General features: G+C 36.5%; 1 protein-coding gene across 1 annotated transcript in view; it reads left to right on the plus strand.

Moving 5' to 3' along the window:
- The window catches only part of DNAH11 (dynein axonemal heavy chain 11), a 403,839-nt gene that overhangs the window by 40,825 nt on the left and 344,057 nt on the right, over positions 1–18,957 (plus strand). The window contains exon 9 of the mRNA XM_017526963.2: positions 18,318–18,434. Coding sequence (XP_017382452.1) covers positions 18,318–18,434 — 117 coding nt within the window. The remainder of the gene's footprint in view (positions 1–18,317; positions 18,435–18,957) is intronic.

An 18,957-nucleotide genomic window follows, 5' to 3' on the forward strand; every position in this document is an offset into this window, starting at 1 on the left:
CCACCCCTGTCTGTCATTATGTGTATTGTTAACATGTTGGCTGTTTATTAGAATTTTTGTTATTCTTGGGAGCTGCTTATAAGTTCATATTTCCAACCACAGGAAAGGGGGATGTTTTCTGATTTAAGCTGCTTCTGTGCTCTGTCAGTTCCAGCATGTTAGTATCCAGGGAACTACCTGTGAGCATCCCTGCAGCTCTAGGATAAAAATAGCTTCATTTTAGTAGTTTGCTAAGAACAGTGAAGCCCAAATCTTCATTCAAAAGAATGAAGATTTAGCGCTTGTCATTATTTTATATGTAATGTGAATTTATTCACTATTATGTTTCTGTTTGGCCAGATAATCAACTCTTTGATCTGTATGAGTGCAGTATGTTAGCTGTGTAAGGATGTAGTTAGCAAACTTTAGCCCTCTGAATTATAGTCGGTTTTGGAAAGTGGAGTTAATGGTGGAAGGATATTGCTATAGTAACTGACTCTGCTAAACCAGGGCCCTATAGTTTATGAAAAAGTCTGAGGAACCTAGGATCATGGTGAAGAATAATTTGAGTGAGCTCATCCCCAAAGCCTTGTAAGACACCTAGCATTTGGAAGGCATTCAATAAATATGTATAGAATGGGATTCTTATGAGAACCTCTAGCTTAGTCCTGCCGAAAGAGCTAGTGGAGGAGGAGTGTGAGACTGAGACTGCACAAGATCTTTGGAAACATTTGAATAGCAAGACAGTCTTGATTTCATTACAATTACAAAAACTGGCAAGTTTTTAGAGTGCCAGAATTAGAGAATGTGGCCAGGTTTAATTGATGTCACTGCCTTGGCAATGCCAAAGGTCCTGACTTTACTCCTGTCTCTGCCTAAAGCCTGTGTAGTCACAAACATGTAGGAATAGAAAATTCATTTACTCTTGAGGTATATATCTGCTTGGTAATTGTGTTTTGGAAGCTCATTCTATTTTGCAAATAAGGTGGGTAGGGTTTACCTCTGATCTTCAGTCTGATTGGAGGCATCATAACCTTCCCCTGAAGTTCCCTTCATCCTCCTGATTCTTGCCTTAGAGTCTAGAAGCTCCTTGACTTTGGTCATTCCCTAAAATTAAAATATGAATTGACTAAAAGTTAACTTAATCAGCATACTTACCTTGAAGAAAACCATTGCTTTTTAAAAAATTATTGTTGCTATCCTTATACTTTAAAATGTTGCGTTTATCATATATTTTTGCCTAATCTGTTCATTTTGGTACTTTTTAGCAGAGTTCATTGTACTTTGATTTCATACTGAAATTGGTTGGTAACTGTTGAGACATCATTTAACAAATGACTTCCAACCTAGTGTATACATATATGTGTATGCACATGTGAATACACGCCCAACCCCTGCCCTTCCTCTCCCATTACATACTCCCCCATGTTCCCACTCCTGCCCCATGTGTGCCAACTACACGCTAGTGCTTATATAACAGGGAAGTAAGTGTGTCAGCATCAGCCATTCTGCACTTTGGTGTATACATGTTTTAAATATGTTCTGGTAAATTAAAGAAATGATCACTGGTAATTTGCTTTTTGAAATGCTGTTATTTCTCTTTTCATCAATCTTGAGCCTTTTAATCAGGCTTTAAGCTTTTATTGGTATAGCAAAAGTTTTGCTGCTGTGGTCCATTTACAGAATGTGGGGATTTTATCAGGTGTACCCATAAAAATGGTTTTGGGTTTCTCAGTTATTAATATTGAATGGAAATGTTACTTCAGGTGTTTTCTTTGACATCTTCTTAGGGGACTGTTTCAAATCTAGACAATTATGGGAAAAAAAAGCTTGCTTTCTTCATGGTTGATGTTGAACAGTTAGTCCAATGGTGTTAGACTCAGTAGTTTTGCTGTCATTCTACAGTGTTTCTTGATGAAATCCCTCAGATACCAAAGCAATAATGGTAGCTATCCTTGTTGAGGGCAACCCCTTGGCTCCATTTAGTCTCTGTTAATGACAGCCAATTAATATTTATGGAGGAAGTTCTGGGTGCTAGGCATTGTGCCAGAGCTTTCCCACATTATCTGCCTGCTGAATTCTCTCTATAACCTGGAGAGTGGTCTCCCAGGCAAATTACAGTTTCACTAAATTACTTGAGATTATATTTCCAATTGGTGGAACAGAAGTTTGAATCCAGAACCCTCAGTCACAAGTCCTCAATACTTTTCTTTCTCTTTCTCTCTTTCCTTCTTTTCTCCTTCTTTCCTTCCCCTCCTTCCCTCCCTCCCTTCCTCCCTTCCTTCCTCCCTTTTTTGTTTTTGGTTTTTGTTTTTGTTTTTTGGGTTTTTTTTTTGAGACAGTCTTACTCTGTTGCCCAGGCTGGAGTGCAGTGGAATGATCTTGAATAACCACAACCTCTGCCTCCCAGGTTCAAGTGATTCTCCTGCCTCAGCCTCCCAAGTAGCTGGGATTATAGGCATGTGCCACCATACCCAGCTAACTTGTGTTTTTAGTAGAGATGGGGTTTTGCTATGTTGGCCAGGCTGGTCTCAAACCTCTGACCTCAAGTGATCCACCTGCCTTGGCCTCGAAAATGCTGGGATTACAGGCATGAGCCACTGTGCCCAGCCCCTGCATTCTTTTCACTGCACCACCCTGACTGTTAGTATTTATCTTGCTTGTTGTATCCTTACTGAAATAAAAGGAATAAGTTCATCTGGAACTCACCCAAGGACTTGTGCCCTGAGAGGGAGTGATCCAGGTTGCTATGTTTGTTTTTCTGCTGGTTTTCAATGGGAAGATTTATTCAGGTTCCCAGCTCACCATGATATCAGAATCTAAAATACATTTTAAAGTAGTTATTTAGTTCATCTCTACTAGGTTGTATTCTTATTCCTAGAATGAGTCCACTGTTCTGCTCTCACCCACTGAACTATTCTTTTGCTATTACTTTATGTAGTGTTTTTTCATTTTAACTATACAGATTCCATCTTTATTAGTCATACACAGCATTTTCATGTTTTGCTTGCATATTATTCAAGATGAAATTATTTAGCAACCTTCCTTAGTGATTCTTTTGGAAAAGTAACATTTGTAGAAACTTAGTACCCTTCTTAACACCCCATGACCTTTTCCATTGTCTTCCATTTTTCCTCCCCAAAGGCATATCTATTAAAGATTTCTTAGATGATGTTCCAGAGATATTTGGTGCATGCACTGGCATATACATGTATTTATCCTTTGGTTTTCTGCTTTTGCATCAATGGCATTTATACCTTGCTTTCATCACTTCCTATATTTTGGCAGTAATTCTGTATCACTACAATAGTGTTGCTCTTCTTAAAACAACTGCATATTATTCTATCAGATTTATATACTAAAGTTTGTCTTATTTATTTTAAAATGCTAGAGTAGTAGATATTGTTTAAAAATTTAATTAGAAACTTCTTCTGGAAAGAGGGAGGTGTACTTTTCCCTATTCCTCCCGCTAAGTGCAACTGAAACACTTGGCCATTATATATAAAACAAACATAAATAGACTCTGAACGGTGAAAAGAAAAAGGCAGAGTGGCTAAGGACAGTGGGATTCAAGAAACGACGACGTGATGAGTTTCCTGAATTTTCTTGTTGCCTGAAAGGATCCAGACTTGGAGCTGAAGACACTGGCAACCAGAAAATGCCATTGGGCACAGAACAGAAAAAAGCCCGGTAAAAGCGTGATCTCTCCCTAGTCAAAGATCAAGAAGGAGAGAGCTTAGCACAAAAGAAAATTTGTAAACCATAATCTCTCCACTCTAGCCAAACACCACAGAAGAAACTCACTATCACAAGAACAGCAAGGGGGTAATCTGCCCCCATGATGCAGTCACCTCCCAGCAGGTCCCTCCTGTAATTCAACATTAGATTTGGGTGGCAACACAAATCCAAACCATATAAAGCAGCCCTACTAAAAATGCTTTAAGAAGCCTTTATAGGATGAGTATCTGTTATCTGAAATTCTTGGGACTAGAAGTATTTTAGATTTCAGATGTTTTTGATTTCAGAAGATTTACCTATACTTAGATACAGGGTGGAACCCAAGATGAAACACAATTCATTTGTTTCATGTATGCCTCATATACATACCCTAAAGTTAATTTTTTACAGTATTTTTAGTAATTTTGTGTGTGAAACAAAGTTCATGTTAAGTACTTATGTGTGGAATTTCTACATGTCAGCTTCATGTTAGTGTTCAAAAGTTTTCATATTTTGGAACATTTCGGATTTCAAATTCTCAGATTAACCTGTGTGAACATGTTTAAAACAAATGAAAAAATAGTCTTAGTAAAAAAGAGGAAATTCTCAGCAAAGAAATAGAAGATGTAAAGAAGAGGAAGGGAATTTTAGAATTGAAAATATAAAAACTTGAATGGAAAGCACAGTGATTGGGCTTTACAAGAATGAAAAAATGGAGGAAAGAGTCAGAAAACTGGAAGATAGAATAGTAGACACTGCCCAATCTAAACAACAAAGAGTAAATAGATGGAAATAAAATGAACACTGCTTCAGGGACTTGTGAGACTATACTGAAAGATCTAATGTTGTCATTGAAGTTGCAGAAAGAGGGGAGATGAAGGTGGAGCTGAAAAAGTCTCAAAGAAACAGTGGGGCTGGGCATGGGGGTTCACGCCTATAATCCCAGTACTTTGGTAGGCTGAGGCAGGTGGCTCACCTGAGGTCAGGTCATGAACATTTCAAGACCAGTTCATGGCCAACATGGTGAATTCCCATCTCTACTTAAAAAAATTTTTTAAGTTAGCTGGGCGTGGTGGTGAATGCCTGTAATCCCAGCTACTTGGGAGGCTGAGGCAGGAGAATTACTTGAACCTGGGAGATGAAGGTTGCAGTGAGCTGAGCCACTGGACTCCATACTGGGTGACAGAGTAAGACCCTGACTCAAAAAAAAAAAAAAAAAAAAAAGGCCCAAAACTTCTAAACTTGGAAAGAAACATGAATATACAGATTGAAGAATAAACTACAAATCAATAAAAAGAGGTAAACCCAAGGATAAAACCGGATAATTTTATATCAAGACGTCATAATTAAACTTGAAAAAATGGAGGCTGGGTGCCGTGGCTCATGTCTGTAATGCCATCACTTTGGGAGTCCAAGGCAGGAGGATCACCTAAGGCCAGGAGTTCAAGAGAGTAACCTGGTCAACATGGCGAGACCCTGTCTCTGCAAAATAAAAAAAGATTGGTCAAGTGTTTGGGCATGTGTCTGTAGTCCTAGTTATTCGGGAGGCTGCAGCAGAAGAATTGCTTGAAAACCCAGGAGATCAAGGCTACAGTGAGTTATGATCACCACTCTCCTCTAGCCTGGGCACCAGAGTGAGGCCCTGTCTCTTAAAAAAAAAAAAAAAAAAAAAAAATCAGAAAAACTTTTTTTTTTTTTATTTGATGGAATCTCACTCTGTTGTACAGGCTGGAGTGCAGTGGTGTGATCTTGGCTCACTGCATCCTCTGCCTTGGGTTCAAGCTATTCTCCTGCTTCAGCCTCCCCCAAGTAACTGGGATTATAGGTGTACACCACCACACTTGGATTTTATATATATATATATTTTAGTAGAGACAGGGTTTCACCATTTTGGCCAAGCTGGTCTAACACTCCTGACCTCAAGTGATCTGTCCACCTCGGCCTCCCAAAGTGCTGGGATTATAGGTGTGAGCCACCACACCTGGCCAGAAAGAATCTTGAAAGCAGTGAGAGAGAGAGATGACTACTTACCTGCAGGGGGAAACAGTTTGAAAGACAGTAGGTTTCTTATCAGGAGCCATGGAGACCTGAAGGAAATGGCAAAATATTTTTCAGGTAGTGAAATAAACTGTTAACCCAGAATTCTCTACCAAGTGAAAAATGCCCTTTATCAATAAAGGGAAAACAAAATATCAGATGAACAAAAAATAAGATAATTTACCACCAGCAGACTGCCTTTAAATGAATGACTAAAGGAGGTTTGTAGTAAGGAAAGGACCTAAGAAGGAACCTTAGAACCTCTTATTCTACCAAGAAAAATATAATGGGCAAAAATGTGTGTAGTACAATAGATTTCTTCCCCTTCCCTTGAGTTTTCTAAATTATATCGATGGTGGATGTCTGTACAGAAAAAGGATTAAGACCAATATGCTATACATAGAAGAGTGTAAAGGTACCAAAAGGAAAGTAAGTTTTATCATTTCTTCTTTTTTGCCTTTTTAAAATTGTAGCAAAATATGTGTTATGTAACATTTGTGATTTCAATATTTTAAAGTGTTCATTGACATTAAGTACATTCACAATGTTGTAAAATCATCACTACTATCTACTTTCAGAACTTTTTCATCATTCTAAGTAGAAAATTTCTGCTCATTAAACAATACTCCTCATTTTCGTCTCTCCCTGACTCTTGGCAACCTTTACTTTCTGTCGCTATGAATTTGACTACCCTAGGTACCTCATATAAATGGAATTATGCAATTATTTGTCCTTTGGTAACAGGCTTATTTCATGTAACATAATGTCTTCATGCTCTGTGTTGTAGCATGTTTACAATTTCATTATTTTTTTATTGTGGTAAAATACACATAAAAGTTATCATTTTAGCCATTTTAGGTGTATAGTTCAGTAGCATTAAGTACATTCACATTGTTGTGCAACCATCATTACCATCCATCTGCAGAATTTTTTCCTTATCCTAAGCTAAAATTCGTTACCCATTAAACAGTAAGTCTATTTCCCCACCAGCCTCTGCTAACCACTGTTCTACTTCCTGTCTCTATGAATTTGGCTACTCTGGGTACCTTCTATAAGTGGAATCTTAGAATATTTGTCCTTTTGAGACTTGCTTGTTTCAGTTAGCATGTCTTCAGTTTCATCCATGTTGTGGCATGTGTCAGAATTTCATTCCTTTTTAAGACTGAATAATGTTCCATTGTATGTTCACTTGACTGTTGGTGAATGTATGAGTTAATTCCACGTTTTGGCTACTGCTATGAACATTAATGTGCAACTATCTGTTTGATATTAAGAACACCTGGATCATATGATAATTTTTTGTTTAACTTTTTGAGGAATCGGTAAACTGTTTTTCAAAGCAGTTAAACCGTTTTGCCTTTGGACCAGCAATTCAGAAGGATTCCAACATTAATACATTCTCACAAACACTTGCTACTTTTCTTTTTTAATAATAACCATCCTGATGACTGTGAAATGATCTCGCTGTAGTTTGATTTTCATTCCCCTCGCTGATTAGTGATGTTGAACATCTTTTCAAGTACTTATTGGCCATTTTTATATCTTTGGAGAAATTTCTATTCAGCTTCTTTGCTGATTTTTGAATTGGGTCATTTGTTGTTCAGTCATAGGATTTTTAGAAATATATTCTGAATACGAAGCCCTTATCAGATATATTAATTGCAAACATTTTATCTTATTTTGCATGTTGTCTTTTCATTCTGTTGATAGTGTCCTTTGATGGACAAAAGTTTTAAGTCTTGATCAAGTCAAGTTTATTCATGTTTTCTTTGGCCTGAGCTTCTATTTTCACACCCAAGAAATCATTGCCCAATTCACTGAAGATTTTCTTCAATGTTTTTCTCTAAGAATTTTATGATTTTAGCTCTTTTGATTAGGGCTTTGATCCATTTTGAGTTAATTTTTGCCTATTATGGTAAGTAAGATTCCAGCTTTATTTTGGTTAACCAGTTTTTCCAGTACCATTTACTGAAGAGACTGTTCTTCCTCCATTGAATAGTCTTGGCACTCTGGTCAAAAATCATTTGACTTGGCTGGGTATGGTGGCTCACGCCTGTATTCTCAGCATCTTGGGAGACCGAGTTGGGAGGACAGCATGAGACCAGAAGTTCAAGACTATCCTGGGCAACATAGGGAGAACGAATCTCTAAACCCCTCCCCCACAAATAAGAAAATAGTATCATTTGACTATATATGTGAGGGTTTATTTCTGGCATGTGTGTTCCATTAACTTATGTATGCCTCTCCTTATTCCAGTAACCCCTAGTTGTGATTACTGTAGCTTTATGATAGTATGAATCCTTCAAATTTGAAAAGAACAAAATTGTTTTGACTGTTTAGTATCCCTTGAGATTCAATATGAGTTTTAGGATGCATTTTAAAAATATATATTTCTGCAAAAAATACTGAGTTTTTGATAGGGGTTACATTGATTGTATAGGTTGCTTTGGATAGCATTATCATCTTACCAGTATTAAATCTTCCAGTCCACGAAACCAGAACGTCTTCCCATGTAGTTATGTCTCCTTTATTTCTTTTAGCAATGTTTTGTAGTTTTCAGCATGTAAGTCCTTTGTCTCCTTGGTTAAATTTATTTCTAGATATGTTTTTGAAATTTTATTATGATTGGAATTGTTTTTTAATGTTATTTTTGAATTGTTGGTTGCTAATGTATAGAAATGGAACTGATTTTTTTGTATTGATTTTTTGCATCACAGAACTTTGCTGAATTTATTAACTAATAATTTTTTAATGTATGGAATCTTTGGAGTTTTCTACATTTAAAATCATGTCATCTGAGAACAAAGATAATTTACTTCTTTCTTTCCAATTTGGATGCCTTTTATTTTTCTTGCCTTATTGCTCTAGCTCTAGCTTCCAATACTGTGGTGAGTTAGAAGTGGGCACCCTTGTCTTTTTCCTGATTTTAGGAGAAAAGCTTTCAGACTTTCACCATTGAGTGTGATGTTAAGTGTGGGTTTTTCATAGATGACCTCTATTGTGTTGAGGGTTTTTCCTGACATTCTTAGTTTATTGAGTGTTTGTATTATGAAAGGGTATTACATGTTATCTTTTTCCTGCCTCAATTGAGATAATCATGCGTTTTTCCCCCCCTCCTCTTAATATCAATGTGACGTATTATTTTGACTGATTTTCATATTACTAAAGCATTCTTGCATTATGGGAATAATTCCACTTGGTCATTGTTTATAATTCTTTTAATATGCCACTAAATTCTGTTGCTAGTTTTTGTTGAGTCTGTAAAAGATACTGGTTTGTAAGGGATATTGGTCTGTAGTTTTCATTTTGACGTGTCTTTATGTGGCTTTGATATTAGGATAGTGCTTGCCTCATAGAATGAATTAGGAAGTGTTCCCTCCCTTTCAATATTTTGGAAGAGTTTGAGAAGGATTGGAGTTAATTCTTCTTTAATGTTTGGTAGAATTCACTAGTGACACCATCTGGTGCTGGCCTTTTGTTTGTTGGGAAGTTTTTGATTACAGATTCAATCTCTTTACTAGTTAGATCTACTCAGATTTTCTGTTTCCTTGTAACTCAGTCTTGATAAATTGTATATCTAGAAATATGTCCATTTCATCTATGTTATCTAATTTGGCATACAGTTTTTCATAGCATTCTTCTATAACCCTTTTTATTTCTGTAAAATAGTAATATCTTCACTTTCATTTCTGTAAGTTGAGTATTCTCTCTTAGTCACTTCAGCTAAAAGTTTGTCAATTTCATTATCTTTTCAAAGAAATAATTGGTTTTGTTGATATTTAAAATTGTTTCTCTGTTCTCTATTTATTTCCACTCTAATCTTTATTAATTTCTTCCTTCTGCTAGCTTTGGGATTCATTTGCTCTTCTTTTTCAAGTCCCTTAAGGTATAAAGTTAGGTTATTCATTTGAGACAGTTACAGCTATACATGATCCCTCTTAACACTGCTTTCATTTAATCCCCCAACTTTTGATATGCTGAGGTTTCTCTCCCTACTTTTCTCAAGGTATTCTTAATTTCTTTTGTGAGTTCTTCCTTGACTCATTGGTTGTAGGAGGTAAGATTTTATACTTCACTGCAACTGGTGAAATGACAACATTTGGCAGCAATAAGTAATATATATAACATAATGCCTATATAATGTAATGCCTAGAAAGATACAGAGATACACTTGAAACTCTGTACGTATATCAAATGTAATTCTAAAAAATAAATAATTACAGAAAGGCAAGAAAAAGATGAAACAGAACAAACTGAAACAAAAAATTTAGTAAACTTGAGCTCTAACATAATAATGACATAAAATGTAAATGTTCTGAATAGAAAAATTAAAAGATACCATTTGGCAGAGTAGGTTTTAAAATTGTGATCCAACTATATGCTTTCTTCCGGAAACTCACTTAATATAATCATGTAGGCAGATTAAAAGTGAAAGGGAAGAAACAGACACATCATGCAAACACTAATAAAAGGAATGTGATATGGCTGTAAAAATGCCACATATAGTAGGTTTTATAATAAAGAAAATTACCAGAACAGAACATTATATAATAACAAAAGGGTCAGTCCACCAAGGAGACAGCAACCCTAATTGTGTATATAGTGAAACAACAGAGCAGCAAAATATGTGGAGCAAAAACTGATAGGACTAAAATGAAAAACAGACAAATCCACAACTCTAGTTACAGACTTTAATACTCCTCTCTCAGCAATTGAAAAAACAGACAGAAAATCAGCAAGGACATAGAAGAATTTAATACCATCAACCAAGAGGATCTAGTTAACATTATAGAACATTCCATGCAACAACAGCAGTATTTACATTCTTTTCAAGTGTCAGTGGAAACGTACCATGATAGGTCATACTCTGGGCCATGAGACAAACCTCAGCAAACTAAAAACAGTTGAAATCATATAGAGTACGTTCTTCGACAATGGAATCAAATCAGTAGAAAGATAACAGGAATACTTGGAAACTAAACAGCACATTTCTAAAAAATCTTTGAATCAAAGAAGTCTTAAGGGAAATTTTAAAAATATTGAATGAAAATGAAAATGCAACATAAAATTTGTGGGAACAGCTAAATCTGTTCTGAAAGGAAAATTTAACACATTACATTCATTTAAAAAGGAAAACCTTAAGCCTGTAATGTAAGTTCCCACTGCAAGAACCTAGAATTTGTTAAAAAAGAAGAGAAAGCAAAATAGATACAAAGCAACAAGAGCAGAAATCAATTAAATTGAAAACAAAAACAGAGAAAAATCAAGCTAAGAATGGGTTCTTTGAAAAGACAAAGCTCTACTAAGACTACAAAGAAAAAAAAGACAAATTGCTGAAATCAGAAATAAAATGACCACCACTACAAACTCTGTAGACACAAAAGGAATAATAGGAAATACCAAGAAAATCTCTCAAAACATGCAGGAACTGGTTTATACACTAATTTAACAACTTAGATACAGTGAACCAGTTCTTCAGAAACACATCAGCTATCACAATTCACCTAATATGAAATAGGTAATTTGAATAACACTATAACTATTATAGAAACTGAATTTGTAGTTTAAAACTCCCAAAAAGGAATGTCCTGGTTCAGATTGTTTCACTGGAGAATTCTATGAAACATTTCATTCATTTCAGAATGAACACCAATTCTATATAATCTCTTACAAAATAGAAGAGGAGGGAACATTAATAACTTTGTTATGAAGCTAGTATTTACTACCCTGATGCAAAAACTGGACCAGTTAATGGAAAAAGAGGAAACTGCAGACCGTTATCACTTATAAATATAGACGTAAAAATCCTAAACCAATTGTTAGCAAACAGAATTCAGCAACATATAAAGACAATTTTTTTGAAAGTTTTAATTTCATTATTTCAAAAAATATTTATTGTATATATTTGAAGCTTACAATATGATATTATAGGATGTATGTAGACGGTAAAATAGCTACTGTAGTGAAGCAAATTAACATGTTATTTAACAAAAATTCTGGCCATGCATGGTGGCTCACGCTTGTAATCCTAGCACTTGGGGAGATTGAGGCAGGTGGATCACTTGAGGTCAGGAGTTCAGGAGATCAGCCTGGCCAACATGGCAAAACCCCGTCTCTACTAAAAATACAAAAATTAGCTGGGCATGGTGGCACGTGCCTGTAATGCCAGCTACTAGGGGGCTGAGGCAGGAGGATTGTTTGAACCTGGGAGGTGGAGGTTGCAGTGAGCTGAGATCGTGCCACTGCACTCCAGCCTAGGCATCAGAGCAAGACTCCATCTCAAAAAAAGAAAATTCCAAATATTTTATTTGGATTTCCAATAATTTATTAGCTGTAATTCTCATGTTGTCCGTTAGATCTTTAGACTTGTTTATCCTACAAAGCTGCTGCTTTGCATCCCTTGACCTGCATCATTTCCCCATTTCCTTCCTGCCCCCACCCAATCCCTAGTAACCTCTGTGACATTCTTTATCACTGTATATTTGATCCCCCCTTTTTCTCTGTTTTTTTTTTTTTTAATTTTTGTTTGTTTTTTTTTTATTTTTTTTTTTTTTTTTTTTTTTTTTTTTTTTTTTTAATTCTGGGGTACATGTGCAGAATGTGCAGGTTTGTTACAGAGGTATACACGTGCCATGGTGGTTTGCTGCATCCATCACCCTGTCATCTACATTAGGTATTTCTCCTAATGCTATCCTTCCCCTAGCCCACCACGCCCATGCTATCCCTCCCCTAGACCCCTATCCCCTGAGAGGCCCCAGTGTATGCTACTCGCCTCCCTGTGTTCATATGTTCTCATTTTTCAGTGCCCACTTATGAGTGAAAACATGTGGTGTTAGGTTTTCTGTTCTTATGTCAGTTTGCTGAGAATGATGGTTTTCAGCTTCATCCATGTCCCTGCAAAGGACAGGAACTCATCCGTTTTTATGGCTGCATAGTATTCCATGATGTATATCTGCCACATTTTCTTTATCCAGCCCATTATTGATGGGAATTTGGGTTGGTTCCAAATCTTTGCTGTTGTAAACAATGCCACAGTAAATGTACATGTGCATGTGTCTTAATAATAGAACGATTTATAATCCTTTGGATATATACCCAGTAATGAGATTGCCAGGTCAAATGGTATTTCTGATTCTAGATCCTTGAGGAATCACCACACTGTCTTTCACAATGGTTAAATTAATTTACACTCCCACCAACAGTGTAAAAGTGTTCCTATTTCTCCACATCCTCACCAGCATCTGTTGTCTCCTGATTTTTTAATGATCACCATTCTAACTGGCATGAGGTGGTATCTGAATGTGATTTTGATTTGCTTTTCTCTAATGACCAGTGATGATGAACTTTTTTTTCATATGTTTGTGGGCTGCATAAATGTCTTCTTTTGAGAAGTGTCTGTTCATATCCTTTGCCAACTTTTTGATGGTGGTGTTTTTTTTCTTGTAAATTTGCTTGAATTCTTTGTAGATTCTGGGTATTAGCCCTTTGTCAGAGGGGTAGACTGCAAAAATTTTTTCCCATTCTGTTGCTTGCCAGTTCACTCTAATGATTGTTTCTTTTGCTGTGTAGAAGCTCTTTAGTTTAATTAGATCCCATTTGTATTTTGGCTGTTGCCATTGCTTTTGGTGTTTTAGTCATGAAGTCTTTGCCTATGCCTGTGTCCTGAATGGTATTGCCTAGGCTTTCTTCTAGGGTTTTTATGATGTTTGATCTTATGTTTAAATATTTAATCCATCTGGAGTTAATTTTTAATAAGGTGTCAGGAAGGAGTCCAGTTTCAGTTTTCCACATATGGCTAGCCAGTTTTCCTACCACCATTGATTATATAGGGAATCCTTTCCCCATTGCTTGTTTTTGTCAGGTTTGTCAAAGATCAGATGGTTGTGATGTGTAGCGTTCTTTTTGAGGCCTCTGTTCTGTTCCATTGGTCTATATCTCTGTTTTGGTACCAGTACCATGCTGTTTTGATTACTGTAGCCTTGTAACATAGTTTGGAGTCAGGTAGCATAATGCCTCTACCTTCTTTTTTTTTCTGCTTAGGATTGTCTTGACTATGCAGGCTTTTTTTCTGGTTTCATATGAAATTTAAAGTGGCTTTTTCCAATTCTGTGAAGAAAATCAATGGTAGCTTGATGGGGATAGCATTAAATCTATAAATTACTTTGGGCAGTATAGCCATTTTCGTGACACTGGTTCTTCCTAACCATGAGCATGGAAGGTTTTTCCATCTGTTTGTTTCCTCTCTTATTTCCTTGAGCAGTGGTTTATAGTTCTTCTTGAAAAGGTCCTTCACATCCCTTGTTAGTTGTATTCCTAGGTATTTTATTCTCTTTGTAGCGGTTGTAAATGGGAGTTCACTCTTGATTTGACTCTTTGTCTATTACTGGTGTATAGGAATGCTTGTGATTTTTGCACATTGGTTTTGTATCCCGAGATTTTGCTGAAGTTGCTTATTGGCTTAAGGAGATTTGGGCTGAGATGATGGGGTTTTCTAAATATACAATCATGTCATCTGCAAATAGAGACAATTTGATTTCCTCCTTTCCTAATTGAATACCCTTTATTTCTTTTTCTTGCCTGATTGTCCTGGCCAGAACGTCCAATGCTATGTTGAATAGGAGTAGTGAGAGAGGGCATCCTTGTCTTGTGCCAGTTTTCAAAGGGAATGCTTCCAGTTTTTGCTCATTCAGTATGATATTGGCTGTGGGTTTGTCATAAATAGCTTTTATTGTTTTGTGATACGTTCCATCGACACCTAGTTTATTGAGAGTTTTTAGCATAAAGGGCTGTTGAATTTTGTTGAAGACCTTCTCTGCATCTGTTGAGATAATCAGGTGGTTTTTGTATTTGGTTCTGTTTATGTGATGGATTATGTTTGTAGATTTGTCATTACATGTGCATGTGTGTATGTATTATATATAATATATAATATACATACATATACACAAATATATGTTTCTTAATATCCATGTGTCCATCCACACTTAGGTCATTTCTGGGTCTTGGATGCTGTGAATAGTGCTGCAGTGAATGTGGGAGTGTAGATATCTTTATGAGATGGTAATTTCACCTCCTTTGGGAATTTACGTAGAAGAGGGAGTACTTGGTCATATGGTAGTTCTAACTTTAACCTCTTTAGGAATTTTCATACTCTTTTCCATAATGGCTGTAGCAATCTACATTCCCACCAATATAAAGGAATTATATACTATGTTAAAGTGAGATTTATTCTAGGTATGCAAGGCTAGTTCAATATTTGAAATCAGTGTAATTCTCATATTAACAGGCCAAAGAAGAAAATCCCATGATTGTGTTAATTGATGCAGGAAACAAATTTGGCCAAATGTAATACTCATTTGTGATGAAAACTCTTAAAAATAGGAATAGAGAGAAAGTTCATAAACTTGGTAAAGAGCATCTACCCAAAGCCTAAAGCACATTATACTTAAAAGGTGACTTTCTTAAGTGCCAAACACATAACGAAACATGTGCCAACCACAACTACGTACTCAGTGTCTCCACTGAGATAGTTCATACAGATCTGAAAAATCACATTCAGATCTGTATCCCTGCTTTATCCCTCCCCGAACCTACTGTTGCCTGCCTCTCCAACTCATTAAATGACCATATGATGGGCTACACAGTGAGAAACCTTTGAGTCATCTGTAATCTTGCTCACTTTCTCACAACAAACATCCAGTTCTTTTGGATATGCCTTGAAAGTATATCCAAGTCTTGTCTGTGACTTGGATTATTGATCTTGACTCTAAACTGCTCCCTTTCCCATCTTTGCTTTGTTAGTTTATTCTCTACATGACAGCATGAGTGCCTTTTAGATACTAAGTCAAACCATGGCTTTTCTCTAATTACAACCCTTCAGTAGCTTCTCATGATGTTAATAAAGGCAATTATTCAGTGTTCAGAATATAGAAACATTCTTATAATGATTTCTGAATAATACTGGTATATCATTTATTCTGTAATGTGTATTTATTGAGAAACAGTGATGTCCTGGGAACCTCATTAAATATTGGTACTGTAATTGTGAAAGAAAATAAACCTGGCAGTTATACTCAGAATCCAAGGGAGAATGTAGATAGGCAGTTATTAGATAGGTGCCCAGTGCTGGGGTATGAAGAGTACAGAGTGTTCTGAGAGCATTTGCCCAAGCCCCTTTCCAGAGGAGATGAAAAATAAACTCAGAACTGTAACATAAATAGAAATGAAGCAGGTGAGAAGTGGGTGAAGGAGAGAGACAGAATGTGATAAAACTCTGTGGCTGGATTGGGAGAGGTGGCAGAATAGTTAGGAGCAGTAAGTGGCATATAGACTGCATAGGGTCTTATTTAATACATGATGCTAAGACCTTTGGACGTTATCACCAGAAACTGACAATTCTGAATTGAGATTATGAGTTAAAGTATTCTAAGTAAGAAAAGATACAAGAGTTCTCTTTAAAAAAGATTATTTAGGCTGCAATTGGAGGATGAATCAGAGACAGGACTAGAGGCAAACAGAGTAGTTAAAAAGTGGTTAGCAGAAATCCAGATGAGCAATAATGGTGGCCTGGCCCAAGGCATGCCCGGAAAGATGGAGAATAGTAGAGGGACTCCAGAGGTAGTTAGAAGGCCATTCCAGAGGCAGTTAGAAGAACGCTTGACAGAGAAGTCAAGGAGGTTGCCCAAGTTTCTGTTAGGGTGTAGAAAAAGAAGAGGAGCTTTGTAGAGAAGATAATGAGTTGAGATATGTGCTTGAACAAATTAAGTGTGAATTTTCTATTGGACTTTCCAAGGGAGAGGTCCCATGTGCAGTTCTAAATTTGTTTTCAGGAAATGAATGAGACTGGAGGGAGGTGAGGGAGAGAGATCAGGCAGGGAGACTAGCATGTTTTCCTCTCCCCGAGATGTTTCTTTCTAAATGTTCAGTTAATGTTTGGGGACTTAAGCTGTATGTTCTCTGTTACCATAGTAAGACGAGGGATGTTAGGCTTGTTAAAAACTTGTTGGGAAGTTGTGTTTACTTTATTAGCCAATGATTCTTGAATGAAGAGTTTGCTTGACTGTAATTCAGAAGTGGAGACTTCCTCTTGATGCTAAATACAACATTGTGGTGTATGACATGTAGTGTCCTAGAACTTTGTTGTTACACTGCTTTTCAGTTTGTGTGAAATTCAGCATAAGGTGGTCTCTATTTAGGTTGCTATAACCAAACACCATAAACTGGGTATGTTATAAATGACAGAAATTTATTTTTCATAGTTTTAGTGGCTGAGAAGTACAAGAGCAAGGCTCCAGCAGATTCAGTGTCTGGAGAGGGCTACATCCCAGTTGATAGATTGCATTTTCTAGCTGTGTCCTTACTTCGTGGAAGGATGGAGGGGTCTCTCTCAGGCCTTTTCTAGATGGGCACTGATCCCGTTCATGAAGTTCCCACGCTTATTACCTAGTCACCTCCCTAAAGCACCACTTCTTGATACCATCACATTGAGGGTTACGATTTCAAAATATGAATTTTGCAAGGACATAAACATTCAGACGCTAGCAGGTATATTCCTTCAAAGAAACATAGCCTCTAGGATCTGGAGCCAGGCTGCCTGGCTTTAAATTCCAACCCTGACATTTACCAGTGGTGTGATTTTAGGTGGATCACGTAACTTCTCTGAGTTTGTTTTGTCACCTATAATGCAGAAAAAATTACTACCTCCATCAGATGTTGTAAGAATTGAGTTAATCATGCCTTTAGAACAGGATTACTTATGTGCTAGCTGTCATTTATTCTGTTACTGTTATTATTCTTAATAGATGGAGGCTCAGCTTACAGAGGGGGCAAAGGCCTTCATTATGAGGAAATCTGTGGTGTGTACCTCAGTGGCCTTTTGACTGTAAAGCACCAAAATGTTTGTGAAATCCAGGGACGACTTTACTGGAGACTCAATTGTGATGCAATGAACATGATAGTTATTCTTACGCCGTTTTGTTGTTTCTAATTATGGAGTGGTGGTTATGTATTAGGAGGAAACTGAGGGATGTTAACTGTGTGCTAATAAGAAATTGGGAAAATGTAAGAGTATTTGTTTTCTCTGTATCACAAATGATGTTTTCATACCTGTGGATTTCACTTCTCACATGAAGAAACAGTGTTTCCATGTAGATTTTCCACTGCTTGCAAAAACAAACAAAACCCTTCCTATTTAAGTTTATAGATGGATTAAAGTTATAATGCGGATAGGTTTTTTCTTTTCTGAAAAAGTCACTTTTTCATTTATAATCAAAATGGATTGGGAGAAGGAGGAGAGACTGAGGCTTCTATGTGAGCTTGCGGGCCACAGCACTGCTGTTGGGGCCCGAGCCACCGAAAGGATTGGAAAAGCATAGGGGAACACTGCTAAGCTTTCAGTCTTTCAGTAAGGTGGTGCTTGCACAGTCAGTCAGCTATAGCTCTTCTTTATTTTCCCTGGAATCCTGCTATGAAAAAATAAAGTCCCTTGGGGGGGGAGGGGCTAAAATAAGGTCATACTTGTGTGATTGCTGTTTTCATTATTGGATTCTTTCGAGTACACTAATATTTTACTTTTAATTTTACAGGAATTTGAAAGTGATTATGTTGCATTTAAGTCCAAAACTCTGGATTTTGACAGAAGGCTTGGGACAATTGTTTGTGAAGCTTTCTTTAACTGCAGTGGCTTAGAAGCTGCATTTAAGGTTAGTTCTGAAGAAGCTGTCATAAAAAATGTTTTACTAATGAATAATACAGTCTGTTAGATGAAAGGGGTAAATTATGATTCAAGAAAAGTACTAAATAGGTTAACTAGTCAGGTTCCCTTCAAATTGAGCTCATTGAATAATAAACTTTGAATAATGTACTAATGAATAATGACACTTTGAACAATATTATTTTAGGACATTCAGTTGCTTTTCTTTTCTTGCATTCACAGTGTTTTAGCTCTCATTACCTTCACAGCAAGTTTGTCCTGGCCAATGAAATATTGATTTAAAATTAAGTCACAGTAAAAAGTGAAAAATACCTTAATTCTGGAATTTCTGTTATTTACCGTTGTTTAGATTCGTTAGGTTCATCTGTTTATTTTATTATTCTGACTGAAACAAATAGCAATTTATATACTGTATTTACGCAGGCATAATACATCATTGATTATCAGACACACCATTATTTTATGTACCAATAAAGAAAAAATACTGCCAAATAATTATGATTTCATTGATT

This window comes from Cebus imitator, unplaced genomic scaffold (genome assembly GCF_001604975.1).
Source record: "Cebus imitator isolate Cc_AM_T3 unplaced genomic scaffold, Cebus_imitator-1.0 Scaffold45, whole genome shotgun sequence".
NCBI classification, from domain to species: domain Eukaryota; kingdom Metazoa; phylum Chordata; class Mammalia; order Primates; family Cebidae; genus Cebus; species Cebus imitator.